Source organism: Anabrus simplex, chromosome 1 (genome assembly GCF_040414725.1).
Source record: "Anabrus simplex isolate iqAnaSimp1 chromosome 1, ASM4041472v1, whole genome shotgun sequence".
In the NCBI taxonomy this organism is placed as follows: domain Eukaryota; kingdom Metazoa; phylum Arthropoda; class Insecta; order Orthoptera; family Tettigoniidae; genus Anabrus; species Anabrus simplex.
Window position 1 is genome coordinate 356,479,082 of NC_090265.1, and position 23,062 is coordinate 356,502,143.

The 23,062-nt window shown below is 38.8% G+C and overlaps 1 protein-coding gene across 1 annotated transcript in view; it reads left to right on the top strand.

The window, feature by feature from the left end:
• The window catches only part of LOC136866820 (uncharacterized), a 107,952-nt gene that overhangs the window by 74,992 nt on the left and 9,898 nt on the right, over window positions 1–23,062 (top strand). The window contains exon 3 of the mRNA XM_067143952.2: window positions 18,541–19,275. Within this exon, the coding sequence (XP_067000053.2) occupies window positions 18,541–19,275 (735 nt within the window). The remainder of the gene's footprint in view (window positions 1–18,540; window positions 19,276–23,062) is intronic.

The following is a 23,062-nucleotide window of genomic DNA, read 5'->3' on the forward strand; positions in this document are numbered from 1 at the left end:
AACATATTTTTAGCAACAGGATAATTTTAGCAGAATTTGGTTTGGTAACACAAATCCAATTAGACTCGCACTGGTGCAGCAATTGTTTTTGATTGTCGTGAATGTGTTTTGTTAGTTTCTATATCGATCGTTCTGTAATAAATGCTCTCCACACTGGCAATATTTGTAATATAATTAGCACTATTCATGATGATTCATTTATTTATAGAATTGTGGAAGAAAGAGTATTCAATGAATATCATTTTACAATTCAAATAATATTTTAAAATATGAAAACTGAATACAGTAAAATCCTTAATTTTTGAACCATTCTCAAAAAACCGACCGATCCGTTTCGATTTGAAAAAATCCCTACACCAAGGGAAATATCCCTCCATCTGGCAACACTGAATTTAGCTGATGGTATCAGAGACCAGTCTTATGGTTCTGTCTAGATGTCTAGAGATGTCTGAGCCGCAGAGAATACCGGCCTTTGACGACCCCATCGAAGAATCTTTCTGGAGTCTCTTGAAATAGCACCACGCATTTCCTATGTGATATTACTAGCTTTCAATTTGCCGGACACGTTGCTTATGGGAGAGAATTAGGTACGGATTTTCCTCGGTTCCCTCTTGTAATATAGTGTACCATGGATTGATAGGTATTGTTAAGAACTGAGACACCTTAAATAACGTAAATACTATCGTGGGAATATTCAATAAACCTATACACATTTATTACAGGTATTTCCAGTAAGACCAGGATATTTTGTTGCGGATATGAAACATTTTATATTGCACATAAACAAGTCGATAACAATAACACGAGTACCATAAGGACCAAAAGAAAGAAAGTATCGTCTCTGTGTGGATAACACACTGTTCTTCCTACCCATTATTTCCCTCAAGACTCGTCACGCTTCCCAGCCATGTCGTCGCTGCCGGGGAAAACTTCCTGTGTGAAATATTTTAGCTTAGAACTTTGGCTGGTAAGTTTCTGTCATCTAAGGTGCAATATTGTGTGAATATTTTCAAGGCATTCTCGCTCTTCATAATGTATGTGCTGCGGGTCAGTATATCTCCAAACATATTTTCACATAGGAGGGGTTGTCCCCGCAATGACGCAGTCTATCAGAACGATGTTCGTTGTGTTCATTTTCTTAGTATGTCAGGTCGTAAAGGACATTGAATCTTATTGTACCGTACTGTAAGATTGTATGTTTTCATGAAGTATCTACGCACTCCTACAGTATAACGCATTAAGGTTCATTTTCCTTTATACACCAGCACAAGGAAATGAACACTACGAATATTGTTCTGATGAACTGCATGTCCATGTGTGGCTGGGAGGCATGACCAGTCTTAAGGATGATAATGAGTGCGAAGAGCATTGTGGGATACGAGGTATTGCCTGTACAGATCCTATCCATTATATCCCTTAAGATTGGTCGCGTTTCCCAGCCACATACTGATATGCAGTCCATCAGAACAATTTTCGTTGAGTTTATTTTCCTATGGGCGTTAAGGAAAATGAACCTTACTGTACCGTACTCTAGAATTATATCTTTGCATGACATATTTGCCCGCTCTTAGGGCATGATGTATTTAAGGTTCAATTTCCTTTACAGGATAGCACAGGGGAATGAACTGTTCTGATGGACTGCATATCACTACGTGGCTGGGAGGCGTGACCAGTCTTCAGGGAAGCAATGGATGAGGAGAGTACTGTCCCATTCGTGATCGACACAGCAGCGGCGATATAATAAAATCTGAAGAAACAGTACTGTAATTGAAACGAATACAGCAAGTATTTACATAGGAAATGAAACAAGTTCAAGGAATAATTTTAAAATAATGATCTGAAGAGACATCATGCGATGCGATCCAGCATCGTTCAGTTATTAAGAGCTACTGACTACACCGTTTACTGCCGGCGAGCAAATCTGTTTGTACAACTGACATGCCATGATGTCCTTCAAAGTAAAATCTGAAGGATACACATTATCTTCGAACCCACCACTCGTTTCGTATTATCAATCTAGTGAAGTCTGTGTCCGACTCGTTGGCTGAACGGTCAGCGTACTGGCCTTCGTTTCAGAGGGTCTCAGGTTCGATTCCCGGCCGGGTCGGCGATTTTAACCTTAATTGGCTAATTCCAATGGCACGGGGGCTGGGTGTATGTGTTGTCTTCATCATCATTTCATCCTCATCATGACGCGCAGGTCGCCTACGGGGGTCAAATAGAAAGACCTGCACCTGGCGAGCCGAACCCGTTCTGGGATATCCCGGCACTAAAAGCCATACGACATTTCATTTCAGTGAAGTCTGTGGGGAAAGGAGAAAACGTGTACTAATCGACGAACTTTAGTAAAAAATACGTAGTTCATAGGACTCAATTTTGATTACCAGAGGATGATGGGAACTACGATGAGTAAGTTAGGGATTGTTGATACAGCCGTGTTATGTGTGGTGCGAAGAATTAGGACGCACTCAGTGTGCACTCTTCGTGAATTACTGACAGCCATTATGATAAACAGTACTAATTAGACTAATTAGCTAATGATCAGGAAGAGACTGAGGGAAGTTTGCCAAGTCATTAGCCAATCAGACGTAGGTATGATGTTACCATCGAGAGTAATCGTAATAAGTATATCAGTAGTAAATATTATCTCAGTGCAGGAATGTGATCACTTCATATTCCACTCAATTAATGGAAATACCATGTAGTAGAGGGAAATAAATTGACTGAATCAGTAAGTACACTCTGAATGCTGTGTAAACCTGTCCACTCATAGAATTGCATTCTCAATAAGCTAGGAGTTACACGGTACTGATCTGATAGTGTGTACCGCTCCCTATGAGCACATAGGCAAATAGCACCCCTTCCATCACTGTTAGTAACTGACGTCCATTCTCCGTTTCATTCTCTATTTCATTTCCGATGCATAAATTAATTTTTATGTTAACATATTATTTGGATTTTTTTTTAATTCCTGTAATTATGAAGTTAAACAAATGTGAACAGAAACTTTAGACAACCAATTAAGAAAGTTCAGGCATGTTACAAATGCATATCATGAAGTCAAACAGGTCTTGCAACACATGCTATATTTATTGAGAAGAAATGAACATGTAAATTAACAACGTGAAAAAAAATATAACATATCGTCGCCTAAGTAGCAATACCTCGCATGTCACAATGTTCTTCCTATCCATTATATTCCTTAAGATAGGTCACCCCTCCCAGCAAATTGAGGATATGCAGTCCATCAGAAGAATTTTCGTTGTGTTTATTTTCCTATGGCGCCGTGTAAAAGAAAATGAACCCTACCATACAGTACTACAGGGAAGTATGTTTGCACGACGTATTTACACACTCTTCCAGTATTTTGCTTTATATGCAGGGATACCAAAATGAACACAACGTAAACAGTTCTGATGGACTGCATAACCGTATGGGGCTGGGAGGCGTGACCAGTCTTAATGTACTGTAAATAATGGACAGAAAGGGCATTGTGAGATACGAGGTATTGCTACTTAGGCGACGATATACCTACTGGAATAATATAATATAATATAATATAATATAATATAATATAATATAATATAATATAATATAATATAATATAATATAATATAATATAATATAATAGAATATAATATAATATAATATAATATAATGTCTGTCTGTCTGTCTGTGCGCGATGCCCAGCAAAATCTGAACTTTTGAACATAGGTAGATGGAAAGGGCTCCGAATGCACCTCGAAGCTGGAATTTTCATTATGAACGAAAAACCATCGGAAAACGTGCAATGGGATATGAGACTCCAACGTGCTGTCACCAAGATTAAATGCATAGAGTCGTTGTCGCTAGGCAACGTACATAAGATAGGTAGTGAACACAATATTCAAGGAGCCATTTTACGTCCAGGACGTAGGAAGCTGTTTTTGGTCTTATATGGTATGAGGGGATCTTACGCTGTTGATGATGATTCGTCCGTCGGATCGGGACGTAAAGTCTTGAGCTATTCGAGAGGAGTGGGCCATGTGCCGGCGCCGGGTTTCATCCTCTTCATTCTTACTATCATATATAATTTCATTCATTTCATCTCATTAACTCATCTGATTAGGTTGAAGTCATGAAAATCATCCCGTCGTAAAAATTCGCTACGAAGATTCATCTCACTTCATACCCAAACCCCGTAGAGAAAGGGGGCAAGGGTTGGACACTTATACATTTAGAGGAAACCTATGACGCAAGAGAGACGGTCATACAGATGAGGCTGTCAACTACACGACAGAGATTTTGAACAACTTGGAGTCACCTGGAGTACCCTCGAACATCTTGGGGTGGACGATTGTGGCACCGATTATCCTTCTGCAATTAACATGGCTCTGAAACTGATGACGAATATTATTGAAGCCACCATCATAATTGAGCATGCCGCGGGCCTTGTAGTATTCCTCGGACTGTTAAGTCCATTGAATAGGAAGCCATTTTCGGCCCGCGACACGAGGAGTCATCAGCCCGTAATATTCGGAAGTGTTTGTGTGCATGTATGCGAACCCTAGTCAAATCTACGACACACAGAGATCTGAAATTTTCACATAGGACAATCGCTTAAAGTTGTAGGACTCCATCTTCAAAAACGGTGCTTTCGCCATTGTCAACTGTACGTGGACTGTTCAAGAGTTCGAAAGGCAAACACAATACAGTATACATCTTACCTCCAAACGGTATCTTAAGCATTTAAAGTAACAATATAAAATATGATGTATTTCATGCAATTTACGTCAAAAAGATGTGAGTTAATAAATATAATGCTTTAATTTGCTTTTAAATAAAGAGTTTAGAAACATCTAACCTTGAATTACTAAATGCGGGAAAATCCGCGGGCTCATGCTAATATAATATAATATAATATAATATAATATAATATAATATAATATAATAATCACCCACTCCATTATTTAAAAGAGTGAGTTGACTAGTGATATAGCAGTCAATCCGAAGCCGTTCAATTTGACCGAAAGGCGTAGAAGTCCTGAAAAAGGAAAATATCGTCGTTGCCGGGACAAAACCTCCTATCTATCTATATATATATGTAAAATAGCTTGTCCTGACTGACTGACTGATTCATCATCGCCGAGCCAAAACTACTGGACATAATGAAATGAAATTTTGGGGATACATTCATATTAAGATGTAGGTGCTCGCTAAGAGAGGATTTTTGGATATTCGGTCGCTAAGGGGGTGAAAAGGGGGGTGAAATTTTAAAATGAGTGAATCTATATCTCAAAGCTTTAAAAGTTTACAAATGTAAAAATTGGTATTTAGAATCGTCTTTAAAAATAAGGAAGTATGTATTTTTTTGTTTTCAGAAAATCCCAATAGGAGGGGTGAAAAAGGGTGAAAAATGGGTTGAATGCCTTTAATCAGGATACCGGTACTTATATCTCAGAAACTGAAGGTATTACAGACCTGAAAATTGGTACTTTTGATCTTTTTTAAAAATAAAGAAACACGTATTTTTTGTTTTTGGAAAATCCAATTAATGGGAGTGTGAAAAGGGGGGTGAATTTTTAAAATCAGTGTATCTATATCTCAAAACTTTGAAAGTTTACAGATGTAAAAATTGGTATTTAGAATCTTCATTAAAAATAAAGAAACACGTATTTTTTTTGTTTTCGGAAAATCCCAATAGGAAAGGTGGAAAGGGGTGAAAAATGGGTTGAATGCATTTAATGAGGATACTTATATCTCAGAAACTGAATATATTACAGACCTGAAAATTGGTGTTTTGGATCTCCTTTAAAAATAAAGAAACACGTATTTTTTTGTTTTTGGAAAATACAATTAATGGGGGGTGAGAGGGGGTGAATTTTTAAAATGAGTGTATCTATATCACAAAACGTTTAAAGTTTATAGATGTAAAAAATTAGTACTTAGAATCTCCTTTATAAATGAAGAAACAGGTATATTTTTGTTTTCGGAAAATCCCAATAGGAAGGGTTGAAAAGGGTGAAAATATGTTGAATGCCTTTAGTTAGGCTAATTATATTTTAGAACCTGAAGATATTACAGACCTGGAAATTGGTATTTGGGATCTACTTTAAAAATAAAGAAACAGGTATTTTTTTCGTTTTTGGAAAATCCAAATAATGGGGGGTGAAATGGGGGATGAATTTTTAAAGTGAGTGTATCTACATCTTAAAACTTTAAAAGTTTACAGGTGTAAAAATTGGTATTTAGAATCACCTTTAAAAATAAAGGAACACGTATTTTTTGTTTTCGGAAAATCCCAGTAGGTGGGGTGCAGAAGTGGTTGAATGCCTTTAATAAGGATCCTTATATCTCAGAAACTGAAGATGTTACAGACCTGAAAATCGGTATTTGGGATATCCTATATAAACAAAGAAGCATGTATTTTTGTTTTTTGAAAATCCAAATAGTGGAGGGTTGAAAGGGGGGTGAATTTTTAAAATGTGTGTATCTATATCTCAAAACTTTAAAAGTTTACAGATGTTAAAATTGGTACATAGAATTTCCTTTCAAAATAAAGAAACACATATTGTTTTGTTTTTAGAAAATCCCATGAAAGGGGGGTTAAAAGGGGGAGGGGAAAGAGTTGAACACCTTTTATGAGAAGACTTATATCTCAAAAACTGAAGATTTCAAGTCATGAAAATTTAAATTTGGAATCACCTTTAAAAATAATGGAACACATATTTTTTGTTTTTGGAAAATCCAAATAAGGGGGGTTAATTTTTAGAATGAGTGTATCTATATCTCAAAACTTTCAAAGTTTACAGATGTAAAAATTGGTACTTAGAATCTACTTGCAAAATAAAGAAACATGTATTTTTTTGTTTTCGGAAAATTCCAATAGGAGGGGTGAAAAGGGGTGAAAATTTTTTTAATGCCTTTAATAAGGATCCTTATATCTCAAAAACTGAAGATGTTACAGACCAGACAATTAGTATATGGAATATCCTTTAAGAATACAGAAACATTTATTCTTTGTTTTTGGAAAATCTAATTAATGGGGGTTAAAGAGGAGTGACAGATTGGGGTGAATTTTTAGAAAGACAATGTCTACAGTATATCTCCGAAACGTAAAACGTTACAGACGTAAAAGCTGGTATTTGTAATCTCCTGTTAAAGTAAAGAAACAGGTATTCTCGGAAAATCCAATGAAGGGAGGGGGAGGATGAAAAGTTGAAAATTAATTGAATTGTATGAGGATACTTACATCTAATAAAATCTAAAGTTGTTACAGACGTGAAAATTAGTATTTACATCTTCTTTAAAAAGAAAACGACGAGTTTTTTGGGGGGGAGGGGAATCATCTTTGGGGGCGGTGAGAAAAGGAGTTGAATTCGTTTCATGAGGGGACATATCTCAAAAACTGAAGATAATCGGTATTTAGAAGATCCTTTACTATTAAAGAAACAAATATATTTTGCCGGAAAATTCACTTAAGGAGGGGGGGTGAGTGTGAATGCAAGTGAAAAAGAGTGAATTATTTTTATGTGTATACTTATATCTCAAAACTGAAGGTAACAAACGTGAACATTGGTATTTGGAATATCCTTTAAACATAAAGAAACACGCCTTCTTTTTTTCTCGGGGGGGGGGGGGGTAAATCAACTTATCCGCGGTGGGGTGAAAACGGAGGTGAGACCAATTGATTTTTCCGTTCCTAATGTACTTATAAGGAGCCTCCGTGGCTCAGGCGGCAAAGCGCTGGCCTCTCACCGCTGGGTTTCGTGGTTCAAACCCCGGTCACTCCATGTGAGATTTGTGGTGCACAAAGCGGAAACGGGACAGGTTTTTCTACGGATACTCCAGTTTCCCCCTCATCATTCATTCCAGCAGCACTCTCCAATATCATTTCATTTCATTTGTCATTCATTAATCATTGCCCCAGAGGAGTGCGACAGGCTTCGGCAACAGGCACAATTCCTATCCTCACCGCTAGCTGGGGCTTATTCATTCCATTCCTGACACGGCTGAATGACTGGAGACAGGCTGCGGATTTTTAATGTACTTATTCTGATCATAAACCGATCATTTTTAATCTTTCCTGGGTTCGTTTTCAAGAGCCATCTTTTCCTTTGGAGAACCTTCTTAGATTACAGTAGATTCTCCTTGCATATAAATAAAAAATTTAACACATTTGAAATAAACGATAGGTATAAGATTGACCGTGCAATTATTCACCTATATAATAAGGTCAATAATGCACGGAAGTGTGTCATTCGTATCGCCAGAAGTCCTGCGCATCTGCCTACGGGCAACAATGGTGCTGGTCATACTGTCATCAATGACAATGGCAGCAGATGTAATTTACTGCCAAGTAGAGTTCTTGCATCTTGCTGTGGGGTCCAGAACATCAATAATAATAATAATAATAATAATAATAATAATAATAATAATAATAATAATAATAATAATAATGTTCTGGACCGTCGTCAAAATGCGCGGACCGTGCTGGAAAGGGGTCCTGGACGGGTAATGACTACGATTGCAGTCCGGCAGCCGGTTCAGTACCGCCAAGGCACCCAAGACGACATCACGCCGGATCTCCTCAAGGATTTGATCCACATTAAAGATGCTTATAGGAAAACATGACAAAGATTTAGGGACCCAACTGACCGGGTGGATACCTGGATATAGCCCGGGAAGTACGAAATCGATTGCTGGAAAAAAGATTGAAAAATGGGAGGAACGTTGCCGTAATCTCTCAGAAAACGAGTCAGATCGCGAATATCGGCGGGTTATATATAAAACGATAAGCATTCAATTATATATTTCAGTATAATGCCGTAGCGAAGCATGGGTATCTTGCTAGTGTGATAATATTTTTGGAGATATACTGACCCGCATCACATACATTATGCAGAGCGAGAATGCCTTGACAATATTCACACAATATTGCACCTTAGGTGACACAACCTTACCGGCCAAAGTTCTAAGGTAAAAATTTTCACATAGGAGGTTTTGTCCCGGCAGCGACGATATAATTCAAAGTATCAAGGAAGTATTAAATAATATCCACGGTTAGACCAAGTGCTCGTAGGCATAACTGAGATATGGACGTAAAGTGATTACTTTGTAAAAGTTGTCTTGTTACGTAACTTTAGGCCAGACATTGACTGCGATGATTAAGGTGTTCTATATTATAATTCAAAGCATGAACTAGTTCTACCTTGTTAACTACCTTGTATCAAAGTAGTAAGAAACTGAGGACTAAAACACTCCACAGTGTGCGAAGATGACCTTAAGGTAGGAAGCGTATTATAGGACACCTCTCTGATTCACCATACATAATTCCGTGTTTACTAAATAAGGCGTTTTAAACCAGAGTTAGAGATTCAAAAGTCCCTAATTCAGTCACTGACGTCTAAGGTAACAACTTTTAAATTTTGTTTCTTCCTATCCACCAGTTTCGTTGTAATAATACTATACGTCGTAGTATACTCCACTCACACATGTTGAGAATGTTCTATGATTTAAAATTTTCTGCTCCACGTTAAAAATGATGCAAATTATAACAATGCTAATAATATTAAATTACTCCGGCTCAGGAACACCTCTGCGGAGGTTCGGACCTGCCTTCGGGCAGAACAACCCTTACCTTACTGATTTTATGTATTACTAACTACTTCTAAGGTTTAGGAGACACTGAAATGCCGGAATTTCCCCCTGTAGAAATTCTTTTACGTACCGGTAAATCTACCGGCGGAAATGGCATAATTTATCTCCGTCAAATATCATTGGATTGAGCCGGGATCGATCCCACTAACCTGGGCTCAGAAATTCTGCGCTTTAACGCCTGAACCACTCAGTTCTAAATGTCAAAAATTCTTCAGGTCATAATGTCAATTTATTACCTGGATGGAGGTATGAAATAACTATTCACTAAACACTCCCTCATGATAGGGAAAGTTATTTAACAACAGCAATCCAAAAAGATTATTCACAATCCTGTTGATCTCGCACCTGGCTCCCTAGTTGTAGAGACGTTAAGTTCATAGGGTTTGGGTTCGATTCCCGGTCTGGTCGTGGATTTTAACCACGTTTGGTTAGTTAGGGTGCTTGGTTCTAGTGATCGCCTTAATACACGTCTTCGCCTACTCACAACATAATATCGCACTACTAACCACCACAAAAACACGCAGACCATTTCACAATTCGCTCTTCAAGTATCACTATCATTCAGGGTGTATATCAAAATATCTCACATAGTTGATAATCTAAACCACATAGAGTACATCATGGGGTGGAAAACCTGCTTCTTAAACTTTAGTAAAAGGCATAATTAAGTTATTGGTTTCATATCTCAATAAGTACAGTCACCGAAGTTTTCAAAGATGCCAAAATGCCGGAATTTTGTCCCTCGAAGATCATTTATATGACGGTAAATCTACAGATACCGGCTTATTTGAGCACCTTCAAATATCCCGGACGGAGCCGGGATCAAACCCACCAACTTAAGTTCAAATGTCAGCATAATAGCATTTGAGCTATTCAGTGTAAGCGGTCATTGCAACCGGTATATTTCCCAATTGTGATGTATCAGTTAATAATGAAAATCTCCAATTCAGCTCGGCTATAAAACTCGACTTTGCATTCGAGCCCTTCAACAAGATGTAGCCTAGGCCTATGCAGCACACGCTGAGTTTCCAGTGTACTTCTTCGACCATATTTTATCTACTGAAGTACCTGAATCTGACACATTAGGTGTCAGAATCATCAAGGTCGACTAGGGAAAGAGAAGAATTACCTATTGTTAGGTCAGTGGTTCCCCAAGTGCCAGTCATGTCACCCTGAGGAGCCATATCTTTCTCAATGAGGAGCCCGGAAATAGTTTCTACCTCGTTTCCCGATAAATGCAAGAAGATGCAACAACTAGCAGTCTTCTTACATCTTACTCTCTGAACTAGTAACTGATTTTGCTCTAGTTTCTATTAGACAGCGCTCTTCAATAATGATCTGCGTTTCTTGATTAGTCTATAAGTTTATTAAATTTTCTTGGTAAATTGCATTTGTAGATGAACAGCATTCAATTTCATGTGGTGTGAGTTAGGATGGCCAATTAAGTCAGGTGGAGCTCCAATTAAGCAAGATGCTCGAGCAATTTATTTTAAAGACGTATCGTCGGTGTGCTTGCAAAAACCACTATAAGATGTATTTTAGCTTAGAACTGTGGCCGGTGAGCTTCTGTCATCTAAGGTTCAATATTATGCGAATATTATCAATAAGGAGCCTCCGTGTCTCAGAAGGCAGCGCGTCAGCCTCTCAACGCTCGATACCTTGGTTCAAATCAATCTTATAAACAGTAACAGGTTTAACAGTTGTTAGTTTGCGTATTGAGATCATTAAAAAACCTGTACCTGTCCTGTTTTAAGTTTGAGCTGACAACTGCTCATGTAGCTACACTTCCTGTCATTTATATATAGGTAACAACTCCCATCCTCTGGCGGAGGTTACATCAGCATATGCAATTATTTACATAATTACTTTCAATTTATGAAAGGTGAACCATTTTGCATAACAGCACTGATCATTCATGACACATTAATAAATAGTGAGTGAGTGTGTGGTACGAGCCAAACCTAACAACAAAAATATCAAGACAGTAGAACTGCATTCAAGAGTACAATGAGTACATTCACCAGATTTACACACACATAATAATAATAATAGTAATAATAATAATAATAATAATAATAATAATAATAATAAAAATAATGAAGCACTTGGTTTTCTGAACCCAAGTTGGCGGATTCGATCCCTGCTCTATCCGATTATATTTGAAGGTGCTCAAATAAGCTAGCCCCTTATCGGTAGATTTACCTCCATACAGAATTCCTGCAGGACAAACATTTTCGACAACTCAGCCTCTCCGAAAACAGTAAATATTTACGTAGGTTCAGTAATAATAATAATAATAATAATAATAATAATAATAATAATAATAATAATAATAATAATAATAATAATAATAATAATAATAATAAACTTGTTTTATGGATTTGATGACCGTTATTAACATGTAAAGCCAACATAAAATCCATAAAGGCGACTGCTGGGATGAAGGCAAAAGTATCCACTATCCATGACCTAAACGGACTCGACAGTCTGCTGGTTAACCCACGTCACGTCCCTATAGCGCCGATTTCACGCGAAACAGGCGTTCCGATGATTATGGGTTATGGAATTGACAGTCACGCAAACATGCGATCCATCGAGTGAGTTGACTACGTGGTTTGAATCAAATATATGGTAGTGTGCAATTGGGAGACGGTGGGCTAGAACCTTACTGCCAGCAACCCTGAAGGTGGTTTTCCCGTAGGTTCTATTTTCGTACCAAGCAAACATTGAGGCGGTACCTTAATTAAGATCACGATCGCTTCATTCCAAACCATAGCCCTGTCCGATCACATAGTCGCCGTAAGACCTTTCTGCGCCGGTGCGAAGTAAAATAATAGCACCTAACGAAAGAAGGAAAGGAGCTAAGAGGTAGCTCAGCACCGAGTTACAGAGGTTAGCTCTGTGCTCGTCCTCCTTTCTGCTCTAGGAATTAACCTAGTAGTCAGGCTGAGATCCAATATGCATGTACCTACCTTTCCAGGAGTGGTAGATGAGTTTAAAAATTCTCGTTATTCTTACGGTAAATTAACTCCACAGTCTTATTGCTTCTACCTGTCAGGTCACACATGTTAGTATATTTTCATGTTGTTATGCTAATTATAAATGGCTACTCATCTGTTAGATAACCATTAAGCTCAAATATAGTCAGTCTATATAAAATTCACGTATCCGTGAGAAATTTCTTTCCTGGTCTTTTCCCTGAAAATAAGTCTGTCATCGACAGTCCAAATATCTATGTAAAAAGGAACTGAAAATTTGAAATGATTATCTTGATGTACCATTGTATTTTATTGTAGGGATGTTTGTTACATGGTGAATTTACGCACTCCTACAGTGTAATATATTCTACGTTCATTTTCCTTTACACATCAGCATAGGAAAATGAACAAACGAAAATTATTCTGATCAACTGCTGGAAGGCGTGACCAGTCTTCGGGAATATAATGGTGGGCAGAGCACTGAAACGCGTTAGGTTTTAAAAGAAATCCATCGATATACCAGAAATGTGAAGATGATTGGTTCATTAAGACCATACCATGTATAACTATTTATTCAGAAACGAATAAAATCTCTCCCCCCCCCCCATGTTGACAAAGTATGCCACATGCACTATGTCCCTAGCTGTAGAAATGGTTTGTCATCATTGAAAGACTCATCATCGTTTTGTTCTTGTGCCCTGCACCTGGTTCCAGTTTCAGCCCTATAAATTCAAAACGCTCTCCTTTTCCTAGTATCGTTATGCAAGGTGATATAACTGAGGGATGAACGTAGTTCGAATTCATGCAAAAGACTAGAGATGAGAACGCCAACATGGCGAAAATGGTTCGATTATTTAATTCAAAGAGAAGTATTTTTCTTTAAATAGTTCATAAATCGCGGTCGTGAAAGGTTCATAGTATTTTTATTGGAAAGTACAGCTGGTGACGTTCTCATTTCCTCAATATCGCTGTGTAAGGCAGGCATAAAAAGTGAATTTTATAGACTATGTAGCTGTTTATAATATAGAAAGTGTCCGGCTCTATGGCTAAATGGTTAGCGTGATGGCCTTTGGTCACGAGGGTCCCGGGTTCTATTCCCGGCAGGGTCGGGAATTTTAACCATCAATGATTAATTTCGATGGCTCGAGGGCTGCGTGTATGTGTCGTCTTCATCATCATTTCATCCTCATCACGACGCGCAGGTCGCCTAAGGGAGTAAAATCAAAAGACCTGTACCTGGTGAGCCGACCATGTCCTCGGACACTCCCGGCACTAAAAGCTATACGCCATTTCATTTTTTTTCATAGATAAAGAGAGAAAACGTCAATGAAGGAATAAACAAGTCAAATACATCTATACTCGATACAGAAGCTATGAATTAGTGGATTGGAGAAGTTTTGGAGTATGCATTAAATAGAAACATATTATCCTGGAAGTGGAATTATGTTGTTGCTATATACAGAGAGGTCTGTGAGATAGAGATTGGCTGCCTCGTGTACTTAACGAGCATGAACATTGTGTGATAAACTGTTTACGGACATGATAGTCGAGTGGCATAGTCACTGGTTTCTCATCAAGTGGCCGCTTTCGATTACCGACCAGCGCATGTGCGTTTTTCGAAATAGTAAGTCAAGTCAACGGGGTTCAGATTTTTCGTAAAACTGGAAATATCTGGGCTGTGACCATACTATGAACAATCACAAGAAACTACAAGCGTACTTTCTGTCTTGCTTTGAAGACCTATGATCATATGATCCCTAACCTCTACTGGAAGAAATAATAAGTCATACTAAAATTATGTAATTGTGAGCAGTTTACACCTTTGTAAACAACACAGAGGGAAGAAATACAGTAGGTTTCAGAAACTTTTTCCATGAGGTTGAATGAACGACATTTCCGAGAACTAACCATAGACGATTCTTGAGTGAGACCTGGAAGAAGATTTGGTGAAAAACGTTTGAGAAGCAAATTACTCGGGTTCCACCAGAAGGTGACAATAGTTACGAGACAACAAAGAAAAGCCTAGACAATGGTTCGTTTGGAGTCGATATGCACCATTGAGCAAGCAGTTGTCTCTGGCAAGTCACTCTGACTACCTCTAAAGTGGTTCATTATAATGCTTATGAAATACTAACTTAGCGTAACCTTCCAGCTTACCATGAAGTCTTTCATTGTGATTGTGAATGAAGGAGTATACTATGAATGGCTAAGGAATTACAACCAGTATTCTTATCATTTAAGTGACCATTCTTATAAAATCAAAACACAGTATCTTAAATTATGAAACTTCTTCCCGTCGAATTAATTAAGGATATATATAACATAACTAACTCGAGTTAATATTTCTACCTTGTTACTTTTAGTACCTCACGATCTCAGTGAAACAGTCGATTATTTTGCAAGCCCTTATACGTCTCGTAACTCATTTATTGGTAGCGGTCGTGGCTTAAGTAAGGCAAAGGATCGGCTTTAGCTAGCGCGGTAATGTAAAACCACGGAAAATCATCTAAAGGGTTATCGACGGTGGAAAATGGATCCATTATTTCCTGAATACAAGATCACAAAAATACGACTGTCTATTAGTTATAAGCTTTCTCATCCCAGGATAATGGGTTGAATCCCGGATGAGGTCGTGTGATTTGACGGTGTTTAAATGTGGTAACTTCATGTCGTTGGCTTCCAGAACGTTAAAACTTGAAAACGTATTATTTAAGTGGTACGCTCACACAAATTGTACGAGTAAAGTTTTTATATTGGCCACACCTTGCTACTTTCGCAATAACCGTTAATTATGATGTCATAATTGAATAAGCCGGCAGAGTGGTTTTACTGTATTAATGATATAACGGTATTATTACTGATATTTCTGCACTTCCAAAAAGAATTGAAAGTTGATTTATTCCGATATTTTGGTTGTCCATCATGTGACTCTGTCTTGCCTTCAGTACACATGACACAACTCCTGCGAACTCAAGTGGTCAGCAGTGTTCGGCGCCTATCTCGTCCGCTGACCAATTGCCTCTAAACCATGTTTATGATTCTCGTACATAACTGGAGGGAGAGGAATGTATTTTTTTGCTAGTGGCTTTACGTCGCACCGACACAGATAGGTCTTATGGCGATGGGACAGGAAAGGCCTAGGAGTTGTAAGGAAGCGGCCATGGCCTTAATTAAGGTACAGCCCCAGCATTTTCCTGGTGAGAAAATGGGAAACCACGGAAAACAATCTTCAGGGCTGCCGACAGTGGGATTCGAACCAACTACCTCCCGGATGCAAGCTCACAGCCGCGCGGCCCTGACCGCACGGTGAACTCGGCCGGTGAGAGAAAGGTAAAGGTTAATTTATATTACATTCAATAATTAATTGTAATGATTGAAAGAGTAGTACATTGGCTTTCAATGATGTGTGTAATAAGTTGGCATATCTACGGCTAATAATATGTTATAATAATTTATTATAATGTAATATGTTAACTGATACTGGTGTTATGAAACATTAGAGTGGCAGATGTTTGGGCACTAAGGACTTCTTTTACCTGGAATATATCTACCGACGCAAGCTTCTAGGATTCTACCTCGCATGTAAGCCAACTAACTGCGGCAGGATTCAATCCAAGTAACCTTGAGCATAAAACCCAGTGCCTAACAAATATTTAAGATTTTGACAAGTAAGGAAATGTATTTAATACCGTGGAGCGTTTAAACGTACTAGGGAACCAAACGAATTTGCGGAAAATATCAAGAAACAGAAGCTTGAATATATTACACATATCATGAAACCCCCAGAAAAATATCACTTGCACTTCATCAAATAAGGGAAGCCCTGATAGAAAATGACCACAATGTACTTTTTTTGCTACTTGTTTTACGTCGCACCGACACAGATAGGTCTTATGGTGACTATGTGTCAGGAAATGCCTAGGCATGGGAAAGAAACGGCCGTAGCCTTAATTAAGGTACAGCCCCAGCATTTGCCTGGTGTGAAAATGGGAAACCACGGAAAACCATTTTCAGGGCTACCAACAGTGGGGTTCGAACCCACTATCTCCCAGATGCGAGCTCACAGCTGGGCGCTCCTAACCGCACGGCCAACTCGCCCGATACCACAATGTTTAGGTTCTAAGGAATGAGAAGGACTATTTTGAAAAATATACCTTCAAACTGTTTCTATGAGCAGTGGCCAACTTTCATTATGGAGATATGACAAAGAAAGAAGGAAAAGACGTAGGTAGATGTAAATAGTAAATGCCTTAACAATTTCGAAAAGCTGATTAAAATAAGAGTCACGATTGAACAATGTAATTTTATGTAAACCAATTACAAGTTTCGTACAGGGATGGTTATCTTCTTGTACTTCCACTCTGAAAAATAACCACCACCATCAATACTTATGTAACAGTAAACTACAAAAATTATTGAATTGACTCCCATTCTGTATTAAGTTTGTGACAGAGATTTGTATTCAGTGTTCGTAAAATATTATCGTACAACTTTTCTGGTGTAAATCTCTGAACTATGGTGACCTGACTGAAATACACGACCTGAATTGACTTTGGCTATGTGGTTTGTGTCACTTAGCTGTGACCTTGCATTCGAGAGATAGTGGGATCGAACTTCACTCTCAGTGGTTTTGAAGATGGTTTTCCATGGTTTCCCGTTTTTTACAACAGATGGAAGCTGGAGTTGTACCTTAATTAAGGCCTCGGTCTCTTCCTTCCTAGTACCAGCTATTTCCTAACCCAATGTCGCCGTAATTTCCGCCTGTGTCGGTGTAGCGTAAACCAAATAGCAAAATGTGTATCACTGAATAGAACCGAACATACCGGGCGAGTTGGCCGTGCGCGTAGAGGCGCGCGGCTGTGAAGCTTGCATCCGGGAGATAGCAGGTTCGAATCCCACTATCGGCAGCCCTGAAAATGGTTTTCCGTGGTTTCCCATTTTCACACCAGGCAAATGCTGGGGCTGTACCTTAATTAAGGCCACGGCCGCTTCCTTCCAACTCCTAGGCCTTTCCTATCCCATCGTCGCCATAAGACCTATCTATGTCGGTGCGACGTAAAGCCCCTAGCAAAAAAAAAAAAGAACCGAACATACTGTGATTAACACAAGTTCATCTTTGACGAAGAACTCGTAGTGAAGAAGTGATGTCAACTACTTTGTATGTACCATATTTTTTTCTTTGCGTTTAGGCCATCTGTGGACCACGGTGCTTGTGTTCTAGCTGTGTTTTTGTCGTCGTCTGCCCCTTTTAGCGTACTGGATTGTGTTCTTAGTGGCCATTTGAGCCTTCCTGTTGGCCCAGTATTCCTTCATTTTATCGCTGAATTCTTTCCTGCGCTCCTCTGACTAATTCCCGGCTTCATACTTTATATCACTCTGATTCACTTGACAACAAGTTAAAGAAAACTATAATGAATTATACGTTATACTGTAGGCTATGATACCTTTCGATGAACTGTCTGCAAGGCTATATGAAAGAACTAAGCGCCTGCACATTCCTCTATTTTCCACTAGCTCTACATCCTCGTTTACTTTCGCATCTTGTATTTTTAAATCTTTAAATATGAGTCTAACCACAGATATCTTGTTTTCTTCTACTTCTCTTACCATTGAGGGTATTGAGGGTGTCTCTAATTTTTCTGCCTATTTCTATGTTTTTGTGTCCATATTTGATCATTTATCTATGGCCCCACATGCTTCCTTAACTTCTTGGTTCACTATAGTAGTAAATACATATTTTACCCTTTGATTTTTCTACTTTTCTTGTGATTCAAGCAATCTCGCTCTTCGAAGACCGTTTCTGGCACCTAAATGGAATATATTTTTAATCTCTAATTTAATCAAATTTTACCTGTGTACAATGTTTTCCTCATTCCTCCTTAGAGATAATTTATAATATTTCTTTCTTTATTTAATGTTGCAGACTAACCGAGAGAATCCTGCCGAAGCACCCTCTCCGAAGTTGAAACAACTCTTGCGTGGAGCAGAAAGTAACTATGAGAGCACCAGTGATATCAACGAGCGGGAAAGCGAGAAACATGCAGCAAACAGGAAGCGAAGCTCAGAATCCTCAACAGACGTGGTGTGTAAGAATAAAGACCAACGGCTTTCACCTCCAGAATTGGCTCCTCATCAGACAGGGACAGCAACACATCACCATTTCACGTCTGAAGCAAATGATCTCTCATTAAAACCGGGAACCCCGAGCCTTCGGCAAGATATCAAAGACAGTGACAATGGTACGGGAAGTGCAGCCATAAACTTGTCGTGTCAGAGCGCTGACGATGTGTGTACAGTGAAAGCAGAGGTGGATCGAAGCTGTGATAATATCAGTACAAATTTGAACGGTATTAAAGTGGATGAGGATGAGATAGTTGTTCTCAACGGGAGCGGTAATGATAGTAATAATAATGGCAAGGACGTTGTGAAGGCACATGGTTGTGAGGACTGTGGTAAAAACTTTTCAAGAAGGCAACTGTTGTTACAACACAGGCGAATCCACACAGGGGAGAGACCTTTCGTCTGTCAACAGTGTGGAAAGCAGTTTACTCAGCGCGGACACTGGAGCACACATCAGAAATTACATGAGCCCACCCGCTCACCAGAACACGCGTGTACCAGCTGTGGCAAGGCGTTCGGGACTAGAGCGTCTCTCAAGGTTCGTATCAATGTGATATTTTTTAGCACTGGCACACGTTCACGAAAATAGAGATGGCCAATAAAAATAAACAAAACTTATTTCTGCTCTGTCCCATTCAGTGTACAGGGTTATCGAATTCATTGCGACGAACACAGCTGTGTAGCTTTCAAGTGGATAACTGTCAATTTCATATTCAAACAGGAAATATTACGACATTTTCATTCGTAAGTCGAAGGTTTCCACATGACGTTTTTCAGTGAGAGAAAGACGAATTCCTTTCCCTTTAGCAGGTAGTACCTGTAAAAGTGTTCAGACAACTGGACTAAAGAAATCACCTTTATATATGCATCCAGATACGTTTTCAGAGCACTGCCATCCTGCAGTGATATTTGACCCTGGGGTTCATTCAGTCTATACTGGAAACGGGTATCGGATTCATTTCTGTATTTTTTTTACAAGCTGCTTTACGTCGCAACGAGAGAGATAGGTCTTATGGCGACGATGGGATAGGAAATGGCTAGGAGTGGGAAGGAAGCGGCCGTGGCCTTCATTAAGGTACAAAGCCAGCATTTGTCCAGCACGGAAAACCATCTTTGGGAATGTCGACAGTGGGGTTGGAACCCACTATCTCCCGAATGCAAACTCGCAGCTGCACGGCCAACTCGCCCGTTCCTGTGGTTTCCATTATTATGCCACGGAGAGTACAGAATAGCTTTAATCTAATCCATCGGTGTGTTTAATTATTTTATATTTATTTATTTATTTATTTATTTTATTTATTTATTTTTATTTTGAAAATTAGATCAAAAAAACGTGTTCCAACGAAGTTATCTTTTGGCAAGAAGACATGATATTTGTTGTCTACATTCTTACCTCTCAGGGTTCGTACTCGTATTTGAATCAATTCCTGGTACGCATATTACATTCACGCAAAAAGCCATTTATCTGAAGTTAGTACAGAAGTATAACATCCCATTGCCATGGCCACTAACGGAAGTAACTTCCTTTTCTCGCGTGGAGAGAGCTTATTCGGTTTTCAGTGCTAGCATTATAATTTACAAGATGTGTGTGTCCCGTTTCTCCACGCGATCGATTAGGATGTGAAATGGATCTTCGTAGCGAAATTTTATGATCGTATACCCTTCCTGACGTCAATCACATCAGAGGAGTTAATGAGATGAAATGAATGCCTTTATATATAAGCCATGAGATTAGGAAGGAAAAGTGTAAAACCCCGATGCCGGCACATAGCCTACTCCTGTATAATAGCACCAAGGGGTATGCTCTAGGCTTAACGACCCTTAACGACCCATCAACAGTGTGATACTCCCTCTCTCAATTTGAACGAGTTTGGAATTTAATCCAGACTTTTGGCACGCAATCTAGTGATTAGAAATTGTATACCACCACCTCTCCTACTCTTCCGGCCAACATTCTGATGGTGACATTTTTCGACCAACGGGACTCGAACCGGCTGACCACGGTGTCAGAGCGTAATACGTAAGTATAAGTTAGAAAGGATATATGTGACGCTGAGTAACATACTAAATAGGTTCAACAGTGAATGATTTCATATCTTCATGGCCACGGAGTGGGCTTTAATTAACGCTACAATTTAAAATATAAAATGACGTAATGAACGGAACAAATGTTTTCAGGTACTTTCTATCAACAGGTTTCTCATAATTTGCGGTAGTCCTCCAGATCTTCTTCCATTCCTTTAAATAATCTGCAGATATTATAAAGGCATTCAAGTTTGCAGAAGTGAAGTTTGTGATATATGCAGATGGCATGGCTTTATTGTCTAGAGATCCCACCATCTCTCTGCTAACATTCAACAACCTCCAGAGATGGGATAGTGGTAACTGCCTAAAGAATAACAATGCCAGAATAAAGGTGATGAAATACAGAAGGGTAGGAAAACTGATGTGCTCAATTGCGGCTGTGAACAACTTGAAATTGTTCATCATTTTAACACCCACATTTCAAACTACAGGCTTAATATTTACATTGCACGTGTAGGAAAGTGCAACCAAAGCCATGCATGAGATCCGACATCTCCAGAACTTCTCCCTATGGCTATGTTTAATCTTAGAGTCGCCCGAGTTTCAAAATAGAGAATCCAGTTGATATGGCACTAATTGACTGTAGGGCTGGAAAGCATACCCTACCTAAAACGAATCGTCTAGGTTATAAAAGAATCAGAAACTAAATGATCGTCATAATGAGCAATTAGTAATTCTTCTTTGAGGACATAAAGTCTACATTTGTACGTCCTGATACCGCCATATGGAATACTGTTCTAGCAAAAGACTATAAAACGCTCAGCCCTTCGACGTACACGTAGTGAAAATCATTACCAAGAGATAAGGTAGTAAGGAACGGGAAGGATACATTTTATTATAGCAGAAAAATAAAGGGAGTAAGAAGGGGTTGCAGGTTACAAAGAAAAAGAGTTAGGATTGGTTGAGGGAGTAAAGAGATATCGAAGGAATTTACTAGGAAATTGAATTTAGAAAAAGAGTCAGCCAAGGATAACATACAGTAATGGCAAACATATGAATTTTAGGGAAGAAGGGGGAAAAAACATGTATAAGCTCTTTAATACAGAAACAGGTTTCAGGAAAGACACGCCAGAGATCATTAATGAAGTAAGTGAGAATATATGAGGATTTACAGAAGGAGGAAATATTCAGTCAGCAGTATATAAGGGCAGTTGAATACAAGGATGATGTTCAGGTAAGGAAGGCGAATAATGCCGGCGAATTACTGAAATTCACCTATGATAATGAAGAAAATTACAAAATGATACAAGAGTTGAAAGCTAGATAAGCAGTGGGATTGATTTCTGGGGATATATTAATTGCAATGGGTTGAGATATGCTGCCATATTTGAAATAAATATTTGGTTATTGCTTGCATAAAGGAGCGATACCAAATGAATGGAGAGTTGCAATAGTGCCCCAGGGTGATAAACATAAGGCGAACAATTACATGATAGTCAGCCTGACATGTATTGTTTGAAAGCTCTGGAAAAGCACTCTTTCTGACTGTATTACACACTTTTGTGAAATTACTAACTGGTTCGTTGAGAGGCAGTTTCTGTTTAGGAAAGGTTATTCAAGTGCTGCTCAACTTGCAGGATTCCAGCAAGATATAGAACATATTTTGGATTCAGGAGTCAAATGGATAGGGCAGATAATGTGAGACTGGTGACGAAGATTAGTGCTGTTTCACTGGGCAAAAGTGTGGATGAATGGATGGCTAGGTATCCAGAAAATTTTACTCAGAGAATTAGAGTAGGTGAAGCGTTATATGACCCTGTAATGATTTAGTGGGGGATCCCACAGGGTAGTTTTATTGAATCTTTTTATTATATATATATATATAAATGATATGAGTGCAGAACTGGAATCAAATATGAGGCTTTTTACAAATGTAAATGCTGAGTAGGATAGGGAGTAGTAAATAAGTTAGGAGTATTGTCAGCTGCTACAAAAAGACCTTGATAATATTGAGAGATGAAAATCAGACACTGTTATGATGGTAAGAGGGATGAAACCTCAGACTTTAAGTTTCACCAAGAGGAAGTCTTCCCAGTTTTAGTTACTGTGTTGTTGGGGGGGGGGGATAGTTCCTCACGGATACCTCTGTAAGTATCTAGTAGTTGTCAATGAAAGTGATCTTCAATGGAGTATTTATAAGAACGAGGATTCAAAGAAAGGATGTAGAAAACGGGTGAGTTGGCCGCGCGGTTAGGGGCGCACAGCTGTGAGCTTGCATCCGGGAGATAGTGGATATGAGC